Source organism: Carcharodon carcharias, chromosome 17, assembly GCF_017639515.1.
Source record: "Carcharodon carcharias isolate sCarCar2 chromosome 17, sCarCar2.pri, whole genome shotgun sequence".
In the NCBI taxonomy this organism is placed as follows: Eukaryota; Metazoa; Chordata; class Chondrichthyes; order Lamniformes; family Lamnidae; genus Carcharodon; species Carcharodon carcharias.
The window spans coordinates 6,545,059-6,559,103 of NC_054483.1; the positions used below are offsets into that span (position 1 = coordinate 6,545,059).

Below are 14,045 nucleotides of genomic sequence, written 5' to 3' on the forward strand. Positions count from 1 at the left end.
GATGTGACCAAACCAAAGTTGTCTGTACTAGGTGTTGTGGGGGGAGGAGAGTAGAAGAGTGCGTGGAGTAGGTGAAGTGGGTTCTGAGCTCCCCTCGTGTCTTTTTCAGCTGACAATCGCTCCAAGCGCAAGGTTACTCACCCCGGCAAGAAAAGGGACTTCTCAGCCTTCAAACCCAGCGTCCACGAGGTGAAAGTCAAGGTGTCCCCTCAGCTGCTGCTGGCTGCTCACCGCTTCCTATCTACAGGTGAGTAGCTTCTTTAAACTTTGTGCCAGAGTGCTGCCCCTCAGCTGTTGTGCTGGGAGTGGGGCGTAAATCCCTCTCGTGCTCTCCCCTTCCCTGTTCTGCAGATCGAAATTTATTTTGAACATCCAAAGGACAGGTACATTTGTTGGTAAACCCAGAGAAGATGAGGAGAAAATTCTGTTGTGATCTGGAACCTGCTGCCCAAATGTGTGCTGGGAGCAGATTCAATGTTAACCTTCTAAAGAGGGATTGAAGTTATGGTTGCAAACTGAAAATGGGCAGGGGAGCGGAACTGATTGGATAGCTTTTTCAAAGAGTTACAGATGCCAGGGGCCGAATGGCTTCCTTCTGTGCCTTATACTTCTAAAGAGCAGCATTGGAGTGAGGTTTGCCCATTCCTCCTGCATGTGTTAGGATGGAAGCCCAATGGCAGCACTGCTTGTGGGCGGGGGTATCTGGTAGCCTTGGATGCTGTGTCGCTGTAGCGGCTTTTGCTGTTGGATACCCCACCAGCGCCTGCGGAGCTTGTACCGACTGCCCCTCCCAGCAGGGAGCCCAGCAGCTCTTAAAACCAGAGAAATCCTAACGGTGTACATCTCAGAATAGGGACAACCCTTCTGTGTCTACCCCATAATCTCCACAAAATTTAATAACCCAACAATAACAGCTTGCGCCTTTAATGTAGGCAAATGCCCCCAAGGCACCTCACCAATGATTAATCAAACAAAATTTAACACCGAGCCACGTAAGATGCTTGAGAAGTGTCTGGAAAGAGGGGGAGGTAGAAAGGTTAAGGGACTGAATTCTGGGGCTCAAGGCCTCGGCTTAAAGCACAGCCGCCAATGGTGGAATGATTAAAATCAGGAATGCTCAAGAGGGCGGAATTGGAGTGCTGCAGGTATCTCAGGATTGTTAGAATGGAGTAGATTACAGAGAGGGTGGGGCAAAGCAGTGGGAGGGATTTGGAAATAAGGATGAGAGTGTGTGTGTGTGTTTGTTTGTGTGCCTGTTTGTGTTCGTTCCTCCCACGATTGAGTTAGTTTCACTTGTTGTCAATGCTGTGAAAGCACATTGTCCTGGCTGTGCTGCGTAGACAGATGAGCTCAGTGAACACAGTCAGCCGCAAGTGAAGACTTAATTACAGGGATCCAGGCAATTACCCATCTTGTCTGTCTCAGACTGTGAGAAAAACATGGCACAGTTGCTGGAACAGAAACCTGTTTGTAGTTTGCATGACTTAGTGAAGATTTGAAAAAAAAAGTCAGCTTTTTTTTTATACCTCCTGCCCTTTCTGCTTTTGCATTTGACTGAGACAGAGCGCTGGTTTGATAGATATATGGGTTGGTCATCGTGACCTCTGCTAGCTCTCCATGGCACACTCTGGCCAAGGGTCTGTGATGAATGTTGAGCCACTTCACGCTTGGCTAAATGAGTTTTGGCAAAATTAGGACTTCGTCCCAAAGACAAACCTCCTTAATGTCTGCCAACTCTGCACCTAATCAGCCACCTGCGGAAATCTTCATCCAGGCCTTTTGTTAACTCCCAGGGACACTGACTTGCACAGGGGCACAGGTCTCATGTATGCTGGTGCTTACTGGGGCAAGGGTTCATAGGCGCTGGCCCCCACTGGCACATGGGCATCCTGTTCCCCTGGCGCTGGCCCTCACTGGAGCACGTGCTCCATTGGGATACCCATGATTGCCCCCACTATGAGCTCTGGTGGAGGGTCAATTGTGCCCAGAAACACCAAGTAAGAACTGAGTTGATACTAAGTCATTCACACATAGGGTGTGTGTGTATTGGTGGCAGTGCTTGTATCTGAGTGTTTTGCTTGATCCTTCCCCCTCTTCCTTGCAGAGGTCAGTCTTTTTGCCACCGCTTACATGTCAGAGAAGATCCTGCTTCGCCTCCTCAAGCACCCCGACGTCATCAACGAAATCAAGTTTGATGAGGGCAACAAGTTGGCTGCTGAACACTATCTCTACATACGTGGAAGGACAGTCGATTACTTTGTCCTCATTTTACAGGTAAGAAGCTTCTTGATCTGACTTGTTTAGTCACTTCTCTCCAAAAATCCTCCCTGAGTCACCAATCTAAATCTAGGCAGCAGGCGAATGTTATACCACTGACTCCGTGGCCTAGGAGAAAAGTGTAGAGCTGAAGCCAGCATGGATTGTATGAGATTCAGCCTTAGTTGTTCCCTAACCATTGACTCCATCCCTCTCCCGAGCCACTGTCTGAGACTGAGCCAGACTGCTTGTAATCTGTGTCCTCAGCTAAGCTTCCAGCCCCAACCTGCTCCTTCAATTAAGACCACCTACTTCTACTTTGTACCGTTGCCCATCTCCATTCCTGCCTCAGCTTACCTGCTGCTGAAACTGTCATCTGTGTCTTTGCTATCTCCAGACTTGACTATACCAATGTACTGCTGGCTGGCCTCCAATTTTCCACTCTTCGTAAACTTCAGTTCATCCAAAACTCCAGCTGCCTGTATCCCAACTCGCACCACATCCCATTCACCCGCTACCCATTGACCTGCACTAGCTCCCATTCCAGTACCACCTTGATTTTCAAAATTCTCATCTTTGTTTTCAAATCCCTCCGTGGCCCTCACCCCTCCCCATCTTTGATATCTACCCCATTCCAGCAACCCTCCGAGGTATCTGTGCTCCTCTTATTATGGCCTCTTGCGTTTTCCTGACTTCCATAACTTCACTATTGGTGGCCATGCCTTCAGCTGCCTGGGCCCAAAGCTCTGGAATTTCTTTAAACCTCTCTTCCTTTAGGACGCGCCTTAAAACCTATCTCTTTGACCAAGCATTTGGTCATCTGTTCTAATATTGTCTTATGTGGCTTGGTGTCAGATTTTGTCCGCCACCCTCCTGAGAAGGTACTTCAGACCTTTTTTACTACATTGAAGTCGTGATATAAATGGAAGCCGTTGATACTCATAATTCATCCTGTCAAACTCCCCTCTCTCACCTCCGACAGCCTGCCCCCACCAATACTTCACCCCAGTTTTATCCAACTCATAATACTATCTCCGCGCACAGACCACATTAGAACGTACCAACAAATATGGTCAGGAAAAGTCCTGCCCACTGGTCCGCCCAACCTTTCTCTCTCCTAACTGTGATGTCTCAAGCATCGCAGTGTTATGCACCTTCCGATCCCCGTTTGTCCAGTTGGTCAGTGCACCACATCTGGTCCCAGGCTCAATTGCCCGTCTCTAACTGCACTCAGTGGGAGTTGTGCTAATTGAACTTTTGCTCGGTTCGGCAGGAGAAAAAACAGTCAGAATTTATGCTGCCAATCCATTGATTCTTATGAGAAGTGAGGCCAGGATTGAGACAATCTGCAATGTCCCTCATGATGGATTGGCATTCAGCCCTCTCAAGGATAAAGTGATGAAGGGAACCTTACGTCAGGAAGTATCACTGCCTGGTGAGGAGAGAGAGAGTAAGGTGCCAAGATTAATGTTTACAACGTTTTTAATTGTGCATTGATTAAGTCTGAGGCTTCCGGTTTGCATTCTGTTTAAACAGGAACAGAGGAGCCTGAGCGGAGATTTGATTGAGATGTACAAACTTGTGAGGGGCCTGGATAGAATGGGTGGGAAGGACCTATTAACTTTAGCAGAGGTCAGTGATGAGGGGACATAGATTTAAAGTGATTGGTAGAAGGGTGATTAGGAAAAATTCTTCACCCAGAGGGTTGTAGGGCCTGGAGCTCACTGCTTGAAAGGGGTAGTAGAAGCAGAAACCCTCAACTCATTTAAAAGTTGCCTGGATATGCACCTCAACTGGCATACCCTGCAGAGCTGAAGAGTGGGATTAGGCTGGGTGACTCATTTTCGACACGATGGGCCAAGTGGCTTCTTTCTGTGATGTAAACTTTCTATGATTCTAAATAATCGTTGTTTTACCTCAGGGTAAAGTGGAGGCAGAGGCTGGCAAAGAGGACATGAGGTTTGAGACGGGACCGTTCTCCTATTATGGTACCATGGCCCTCGGCAATCCGACTATGGGTAAGAATGATTGCATTTATTTATTTACTGTTGTCTTTATGCTTTACAGAACATCAACAGCCATTAAACCCAGCTGGAGCTGTCTGAACCAGATTTTAGAAATAGGGAGTCTAGAAGGAGGCCATTCAGCCCCTCGACTGTTCCACCATTTAGCTACATCGTGGCTAACCTGAATCTTAACTTCATCTCGCCGCTTGGTTCTGTATCCTTGTCTCGTACCCTTACCTCGCAAAAATGGATCTGTTTTGAAATTTTCTGTTGACCCCAGTCCCAGCTGCTTTCTGAGGAGAGAATCCCAGAGTCCCACTGCCCTTTGTGTGAGCACATGTTGCCTGGCTTCACCACTGAAAGGGGAGCTGTGGCTCGGGTTAACACTCTTGAGTCAGGAGGTTGTGTGATTTAATCGCACGGCAGGGACATGAGCACAAAACCTAGGCTGACGTATCCAGTGCGGTGCTGCAGGCATGCTGGAAGTGTCACCTTTCAGATGAGGTTTTAAACTAAGCCCCTGTCTGCCCCCTCAGTTGGATGTAAAAGATCCCTTTGCACTGCTTTCATTGTATGGATCAGGATGGATTTAGCACAGGAGGTGGCCTCTTGCTTCCGTTGTGTCTGTGCTGGTCCTCTGAAGGAGCAATTCATCCAGTGCCACTCCCTCGCTTTTTCCCTGTAGCCCTTCTTCCTTTTCAGGTAATTCCCCTTCTATTGACCCTGCCTCCTCCACACTCAGGTAGTGCATTCTAGATCCTAACCACTCGCTGTGTGAAAAAGATTTTCCTCATGTTGCCATTGCTTCTCTTGCCAATCGCCTTAAATCTGTGCACTCTGGTTCTCCGTCCTTCCGTCAGTGAGAACAGTTTCTCCCTGTCTACTCAGTCCAGGCCTATTGTGATCTTGAACATCTCTATCAAGTCTCCTCTAAACCTTCTCTTCTCTTAGGAGAACAGTTCTAACTTCTGTCTTTCTATGTAACTGAAATTGTTAATCCCTGGAACCATTCACATGAATCTTTGCTGTACCCTTTCTAATGCCTTCACATTTTCCCTAAAGTGTGGAGCTCAGGGTTGGGCGCAGTACTCCAGTTGAGGCCGAACCAGTGTTTTATACAGCTTTTAAAGACGAACAGGAGAGTCCTCCCCAGTGTTCTGGCCAATGTTTTAACCCTCTACCAATGTCACTGAAGTAAAAAATGGTTTTGATCTTCTCTGTGTTGTTGGAGGATTTCTGATCCTCCAGTAATGGACATGGACAAGCAGCCTGACTATTTTGAGTCAAGTTGAGAGAGGTGATGCTGAGGTAGGGCTGGATGTCATCAAGGTGCATGTGATAACTGACACTCTTTTCACATGATATCGTCACAGGGCAGCAGGTTGGTTACCTAGTCATTATTAAGTTGCTGCTTGTGGGAGCTCACTGTTTACAAATTATCTGTCGTGTTTCATTTGGTACGACACTGACTGCACATCAAAGGCAATTTATTGGTTGGAAAGCACTTTGGGCTGTCCTGAGGCCATGGAAGGGGCTGTAGAGATGAGAGTCTTTTCTTTATTGAGTACCAGTAAAGTGACTGCTTACCTGCTCTGGGTCTGTGCATTTTAATCTTTCTTTCTCCTCCTCCCCCCACCTCTCTCTCTGTTGCTTCATCTGCATCTCCTAGCTCCTACTTCCAGGCTTCGTACTTGCAGCCTCAAACAAGCTTCCCTATTTTCTTGGTTTCAAGGTAAATTTTGCATGGTTTGCACAGTTTTTACTTCCCCTCTCACCCCTTCTGCTTTGGGGATCATAAAGTCGTGAGGGTAGCAAACGTTTTGATTTGATGCGTATCTGAGGCTCATTCATGGACCTTTTGAGGACAAGCGTGAGCCCCTTGTGTCCTGGCCCCTGTTGACGTCTTGCGGCTGCCTTCGAGCTGGCCTGGGACTGAGTGATTAACACGGGGCTGTACCCTTGTCTTTGTGTCTTGTCTTGCAATAAACCTTTTAAATCCCACTTCTAACCGGTAACCCAGCTTTTCTCCCTGGCTCGAATGTTAGCTCATATTGTTAAGATTCTCGCCCCTTTAATGCTGTTTCTCTCTCCTTCAAATCTGGCCTCCCCCCCAAAAAAATCCCAACCTTTGATTTGTCCTTGCTGTCCCATTTGCAACCTCCTTCCCTCGCCAAAGGAGGTTACCTCCCAAATCTGTTCACATCTTTCCTGGAACTCCACGTTTGAATCATCCCAGTAAGGTGTCCATCCTTGCTACGGTCCCGAACTGGCTCTTATCAAAGTCACAACTGACATCGTATTTGACTGTGACAAAGGTAAACTTACCCCCCCTCGTCCTTCTTGGCCTGTTCTGCAGCCTTTGACATGTTTGATCACACTATTCTCCTCCATTGTCATCCAACTGAGTGGGACTGCACTGACCTGGTTCCATTCTTGTCTATCCAGTTGCAGCGAAAGAATCAGCAGCAGTAGCTTCTCTTCCCACTCCCACAAGGTTACCCCCTCTCCCGGAATACACCCAGTGCTACCTCTCGCCCTGTTTCGAAATTGTCAGACTGCTTGTCCATGTCTAGTACTGGAAGACCAGAAACCCTCCAACAACACAGAGAAGAGCTAAGCCATTGTTTTCTGCCCCATCTCAAACTCTGTGCCCTACCCACTGACTCCACCCCTCCCTGCTGGGAACACAGGGACAGGAGGAAACCACTTGGCTCCTCAAAGCTCAATACCATTCTGAGATCATGGCTGATCTCAGACCTAACTCCACGTAAATGGCCTTTGGGTATTCTTTAAAACCTTTGGTTAACAAAAGGAATAAATCAATCTTAGTTTTAAATTGAATGATTGATCGAGTATCAAATGCTGTTTGTAGAAGAGAGTTCTAAACTTTCACCACCCTTTATGTGTAGAAGTGATTTTACCCCTGAAAAGTTTGGCTCTAATTTTTAGTCCTAGACTCCACCAGCTGGTATAGTTTGTGTCCCTACCAATCTGATCCCCTTGGCATCTTGAAACTTTGATCAAATCACCCCTTACTCTTCTAAATTTTGGGGATTCCAACCTGGTTTGTGTAATCCTTCCTCGTGATTTAACCCTTGCAGTGCAGGTATCTTTCTGGTAAATCTACACTGCAGTGCCTCCAAGGCCAAATATATTATTTCTAAGGTGTGGTGCCCGGACCTGCTCACAATGCTCCAGCTGTGAAGGAATTGGCCTTCCTGCCTGTCTTCTGGGGCAAGGAAGATTCCCGATACTGAAAACACCTCCATGTCACATCTCAATGTAGTGATGATCAGTGGGTGTCATTACAAATGGAGGGATGTTCTGGAGCTTTGTTAGGGTAAATATTGTTGCTAATGTTCCCTCTGAGCTGCACACCTGCAAAGCAATGGGAATGTGGAACACAGGGAACAAAATGGACGTGGATAAGCAATCCTCCCTTTCAGATATGTGCAGCGAGGTTTCAATCTTAAAAGAATTGCACAGGTCAACAAGCTGGCCATGCACCGCAAATAAATTAAAAAGTGTTGCTTGGTTGTACAGAACTTAAATCTTGTTGAAAAGAGAGACGTTGCCGAAACTTTTCGTCTTGCACTCATCAGGACAAATGCAAGAATGCCAAATTGCAAATGATAGTACTTGCTGAACAATCCTGAGTGCACTAATAGCCGCATTAACAATCGTACTCAGATAATCAGTGACTCATTTGCGCTTGCTTGAAGTGACATACATTCATACGTAGGGCAAGTGTACAAAAGGAATATGCTCGTGCCTTGCCCTTTTTTTGTTGAATTACCTGGAAACATGGGGAAGCATAGTTCCCCATTGCTTCCACCATGTTAATGCCTCAGCCAATCCGAGCAGATTTGCCAATCAATCAGCACCCTTTCCTCTTCTTGTGATCGTTTGGAATTTGTCATTCTTGTGTTTGTCCTGATGAGTGCTAGGCGAAAAGTTTCAAGTCTCTCCAGCAAAGTTAGAAATGATTGTTCTTCCTCCCCTGGCATTCTAATTTACCGTCTCCTCTGTCCTGCCGCCTCACTTCAACCATTGCTTGCCCCCTTGTTCAGGCTTCCTGGCACCTCTGGGAGTTGCTTTCAGCCAAACTATTAAACTTGTGCTCGATTTCAATTCTTTTACAGCGGGAGGAAAGTCAGAACCCCTTGGCTGACCTTTAACTAACAGAGTACGGGGAATGTCAACCAACTAACAATGAGTGAGGCCAATATGTCCAGGGAATTCGATTCCCAAATATCCTGGGTAAAAAAAAATAATAATAATTCGACCTGAAATTGGCTAGGATTTGGTGGCTTGTCACTGTAAAGCACTAGTCCTGGCGGTTACCATCCCCCCCAGTGAATGTTAGGCTTTGTTATTCATCTCTGCATGTGTCTGTGAAGAATACATTGCTACTGTTTGTTTTGCTGGCTGACTTTAGCTGCACTCCTTTACTCCACTAAGTCTCTACGGTTTGCAGCTTTTTTTTCCCCACAATGAATTCCAACCGTTTTACCTCTGCTGTGATTTAATTCCACCTTCTGATTACGGGGACTCTGTCGTGCAGGAAGGCATCAAGGATAAAGAGAGAGAGAAGGTGAGAAACTCTGACCAGTGAGGCAACCCACCAGGGCGGTGGGAAGAGCTGACGCCCGGGAATTGTACAGCCTAAGGTTCTGGGGAGAGAGCAAGTGAGAGTAGGCAACTGGTGGTGATTCCAGGGAAGTGAGGATACAGGGCGGAGGAAGCCATCGTAGAATGACTTCTTCAAAGGAGCGAGAGCCATGTTGATAACAGAGCCACAGACTGCAGCATCCTTGGTGCACGTTCTGTGCTGATTACTGTTGCTCTGCCCTGCATGCAGTGAGCGATGTGCATCCTGTGCATGTCCGTTGACTCCAAGCTGGTTGCCTGACTGGTTGTTCTGCTGGTTGCTTCAACCCGTGCAGCACCTGCCCCAAGTGCAGTGCGTTGTGCTTAACTGCGGTGCATACTGAACCTTTTGGTCGTTCTGCTTTCCTCTTCAGACACCCGTCCGTCCTCCCGCAACAGTGAGCTAAGTCGCTCCATGTCACTGCATTATGCTGAGCACTCGGAATCCACGCCATCCATAGTCCTGCCCAGCACTACAGTCTCCTTGGCACATTACGTTCCTGATTTCTCTGTCAGGGCACTGACTGACCTGCAGTACGTCAAGGTAAGAGTTCATAGGATCAAACAGCACCAAGGGAGGCCATTCAGCCCATTGTGCCTTTGCAAGCTTTTTAGTAGTGAGAGAGTTCTTATGTCACATACCTCTGGTTACTGACCCTCTGACCAGTAGAAATAGCTTCTCCCTATTTACTTCTATCGCATCCTCTTATTTTATATATTTCTGATAAATCTCCCCTAAACCTTCACTGCCCTAAGGAGAACAATCTCGGCTTCTCCATTCTCTTCACATAGGTGAAGTCCCTTATCCCTGTTATCATTCTGGTAAATCTTCTACACAGCACCTACTCCAAGGCCTTGACATCCTCCCCAAAGTGTATGGTAACACACTACTCCTATTTGAGGCCTAACCAGTGCTTTTTATAGGTTTACTTCTGGTTATTTCAACCATTTTATGGGCCTGTGCAGTGATGATGCACTACGTATATAAAATATTAACCTAATATGGGTTAATTGGCCGTTTGCTTTACAGATACTCATAGCCCAATTTAACCTTCATTGCACCCACCCCCACTCATTGTCCCTCAGTGACAGCTCTGTCCCCAACGGTACCTTACTCCAGTGTTAACTGACTCTGTGCCAGGCAATGACCATCTCCAGTAAGACAGAATGTAACCATCCTCCCGTGACATTCAATGGCATTATCATTGCTGAGCCCTCCACCATCAATATCCAGGTGGGGCGGGGTCACCGTTGACCAGATACTTAACTGGATCAGGCAGGCTATAGTAGATCAGAGACTGGGAATTCTGTGGCAAGTAACTCCTGACTGTCCAGAAGTGCAGGACCGTGATGGAATACTCTCCACCTGCCTGGATGAGTGCAGCTCCAACAACACTCGAAGCTCGACAGCATCCAGGACAAAGCAGCCGACTTGATCGGCACCCCATCCACAAACATTCACTCCCTCCACCACCGACGCACAGTAGCAGCAGTGTGTGTACCATCTACAAGATGCGCTGCAGGAACTCGCCAAGGCTCCTTCGACAGCACCTTCCAAACCCACAACCACTACTATCTAGAAGGACGAGGGCAGTAGACCTATGGTAACACCACCACCTGTGAGTTGCCCTCCAAGCCACACACCATCCTTACTTGGAACTATATCGCTGTTCCTTCACCTCCTGCGTCAGAACTCCCTTTGCCACAGCACTGTGGATGGACCTACAACATGGTTCAAGAAGGCCGCTCGCCACCAGCGCCTCGGCAGTTGGGGATGGGGAACAAATGCTGGCCTTGCCGTGCTGGTCATGCTCACGTCTCAGTGCTTTGGGACTGGGGTTGCAATACTGCTCAGCAACTGCTTGTGGCACTGCTGTTTAACTATTGGCTTCTAAGCTCAGCAGCTCCCCCTACAGGGTGTTTGAGTGGTATTGCCACTGCTGATAAGTAACTAAGGCTCCACTTTACAAATTGGGACTGAATATTGACTGGGAATGGTACTCCCATTGTCTGTAAAGGTCTTTTAAGTGGCCCGTGCTAATGAAAGACACTATGAAAATGCCAGAAGGTAGTGCTGAGAACACTTGGCCAACCTGGCAGCGTCTGTGGACAGAGAAGAAGCAGTTATCATTCAAGTCAGTGACTTTACTTCAGAATTGGTACAAATTGATTGACCTGACATCATAACTGTTCTCTGCCAAGTTTCTGGTGTGTTTGTTTGTGTTCTAGCGATCCGGCAAATGTAGGAATACCCGGGAGCACCCCTTAATTTCATTTTCTTTTTAAAAATGAGCAGATTACACGGCAGCAATACCAGAATGGATTATTGGCATCGAGATTGGACAGCACCCCCCAGTCCCCTGAGAACCCCCACATGAAGATCGACATGCCTGCAGTGGAGAAACCGGAGAATATAGCAGACGAAACCACAAACCTCCTGAACGAGCAAAACTCTTTGAACCGTAGATCGAATCACACTTTGGAAAACAGTATATGACCCTGCTCTGAGACATCTGGTACTCTGGAGGGTTGAGCTCAGCTTTTGGGCATTTAAAATGGTTTGTGTGAACAAACGCCGTGCAATTTTTTTATATATGTGTGTGTGTGTGTGTGTCTGTACGTGTGTGTGTGTGTGTGTGTGTGTGTGTGTGTGTGTGTGTGTGTGTGTGTATGCGCACGCGGGATGAAAGAGGAACAATACAACATGCAACAATTTGGGCTTGTGTGCGGAAAGGGAAATCCTGCCTGGTGACTTACTGGCTGGTACAGCCACAAGGGGGAGTGGGGCAGCTTTGGAAGCAGTAGAAGAAAGAGAAGATGAGACCTCCATTGCCTCAGACATGGCGTCGATGGCCATCTGTTTGTGTCACCTCCCAGCAGACAAACCTCAAATGTTGAAGACTGGTGTCGGAACCGCACATTGTTCACCCATCTCCTGGTCACGAGGAATCTTGGACAACTGCAGATGGGTTCGGGCTGTGTGTTGCTGTGCAACACTGCAGCCCTCATCCTGGGTTGATTGCAGTAAAGACCCATACATTGCCATTACTGTTCTCTCTCTCTCTCTCTTTTCCCCTCTCTCTCTCTTTTCCCCTCTCTCTCTCTTTTCCCCTCTCTCTCTCTTTTCCCCTCTCTCTCTCTTTTCCCCTCTCTCTCTCTTTTCCCCTCTCTCTCTCTTTTCCCCTCTCTCTCTCTTTTCCCCTCTCTCTCTCTTTTCCCCTCTCTCTCTCTTTTCCCCTCTCTCTCTTTTCTCCTCTCTCTTTTCCCCTCTCTCTCTCTCTTTTCCTCTCTCTCTCTCTCTTTTCCCCCTCTGTCTCTCCCTCTCTCTCTCTCTCTCTCTTTTCCCCTCTCTCTCTCTTTTCCCCTCTCTCTCTCTTTTCCCCTCTCTCTCTCTCTTTTCCCCTCTCTCTCTCTCTTTTCCCCTCTCTCTCTCTCTTTTCCCCTCTCTCTCTCTCTTTTCCCCTCTCTCTCTTTTTCCCCTCTCTCTTTTCCCCTCTCTCTCTCTCTTTTCCCCTCTCTCTCTCTTTTCCCCTCTCTCTCTCTTTTCCCCTCTCTCTCTCTTTTCCCCTCTCTCTCTCTTTTCCCCTCTCTCTCTCTTTTCCCCTCTCTCTCTCTTTTCCCCTCTCTCTCTTTTCCCCTCTCTCTCTCTTTTTCCCTCTCTCTCTCTCTCCTTTACTCTCTCTCTTTTTTTCCCTCTCTCTCTATATTTTCCCCTCTCTCTCTTTTCACCTCTCTCTCTCTATCTCCACCTCTCTCTCTCTCTCTCTCTTTTCCCCCTCTCTCTCTCTCTTTTTCCCCCTCTCTCTCTCCCTCTCTCCCTCTCTCTCTCTTTTCCCCTCTCTCTCTCTCTCTTTTCCCCTTTCTCTCTCTTTTCCCCTCTCTCTCTCTCTCTTTTCCTCTCTCTCTCTCTCTTTTCCTCTCTCTCTCTCTCTCTCTTTTCCTCTCTCTCTCTCTCTCTCTTTTCCTCTCTCTCTCTCTCTCTCTTTTCCTCTCTCTCTCTCTCTCTTTTCCTCTCTCTCTCTCTTCAGCCACAGCTGGAGATGTCTATTCTGCTCTCATTCCTTTGTGCATTCAAGTATTTGTAGGTGGCAGGGGAAAGCTTGTTACTATGAGAGCCCACAGACAGCCACATCCATTTATACCATGGGCTAAAATGACCAGTGTCTATTTCACAACCTGTTTTGTGGACAGTAGCAAGAGGTAGGAAAGTTCTGCTCGTACTGGTTTAATTTCATCCTGGGATAAAAACCCCATATTGTTCAATCTGCCAGCTTCCTTGGTTTGGTAAACCCCCCCTTAATCGATAGTGGGTGTCATATCAGTTTCTGCCAGGTCACAACCCAAGATGTTTGGTCACTGGAGCTCCCGGTCAGTCCTGATTGGTAGACCAAAACGTTAAGGGGACTGGCTTCTCCAGATCGTCCACCAGTGTTTAGGTAGAAGATCACAGAACTTTCAAGAGAAATGGCATTTACGCCATTTATCCAGGTTTTCTGCTGATCTTTGCCCCTTCAACCAGACAATTCAAACCTTCTACCGTGACCGTGATCTACTTTTACCCTGAGTGGTGGAGGTTGAGCGAACAGCACTGCATTGGCACACGTTAAAGTTCAAGAACTTGGGCGATCTTTAGATCATAGCCAAAGTCATTGGGATTTTTATCGTTTTTTTTTGGGGGTGGGGAGGTGGGGGGTGGGGAGTTGTTGGAGAGAGGTAGGGAAGCAGATTAAATGTTCCAGAACTCTTCGAGTAAGCGATGCTAAAATAGCCATCTTGTGTTCTCGCATGTCTGGTCCTACCCAATTCCTGTATCTAGGGTTTCCTTAAGGTTGGAGAATTGGATTTTGAAGTATTAACCAAACGTTGTATTCTCAGCAATTGAAGTGAAGCCATGGGGGGTCTCGGGGAGGATAGCCAAGCCCCTGTGGTTTCGTGTCCCAGATGCACTGACCCATGTGTGACCATGTTTCAAGAAAGCTTCAGGCCCCCACAGTGAGCTCATATCTGTAGACCACCTGCAGCGCAATGCTTGGGCTCTAACCCAGGCCAAGTGGAAAAGGTGGTTTGTGCAGATTCAGCGCGTGCCACATGAATGAAATTACTTTCCTGAGAAAATGTAGCAGGAAATGCTGA

The 14,045-nt window shown here is 47.4% G+C and overlaps 1 protein-coding gene across 1 annotated transcript in view; it reads left to right on the top strand.

Moving 5' to 3' along the window:
* LOC121290129 (metal transporter CNNM4-like) overlaps window positions 1–11,485 on the top strand; it is a 34,834-nt gene extending 23,349 nt beyond the window's left edge. Inside the window, exons 3-7 of the mRNA XM_041210330.1 lie at window positions 110–247; window positions 2,105–2,274; window positions 4,178–4,274; window positions 9,287–9,456; window positions 11,209–11,485. Coding sequence (XP_041066264.1) covers window positions 110–247; window positions 2,105–2,274; window positions 4,178–4,274; window positions 9,287–9,456; window positions 11,209–11,409 — 776 coding nt within the window. The 3' untranslated portion in view covers window positions 11,410–11,485. The remainder of the gene's footprint in view (window positions 1–109; window positions 248–2,104; window positions 2,275–4,177; window positions 4,275–9,286; window positions 9,457–11,208) is intronic.
* The last annotated feature ends 2,560 nt before the right edge of the window (window positions 11,486–14,045 follow it).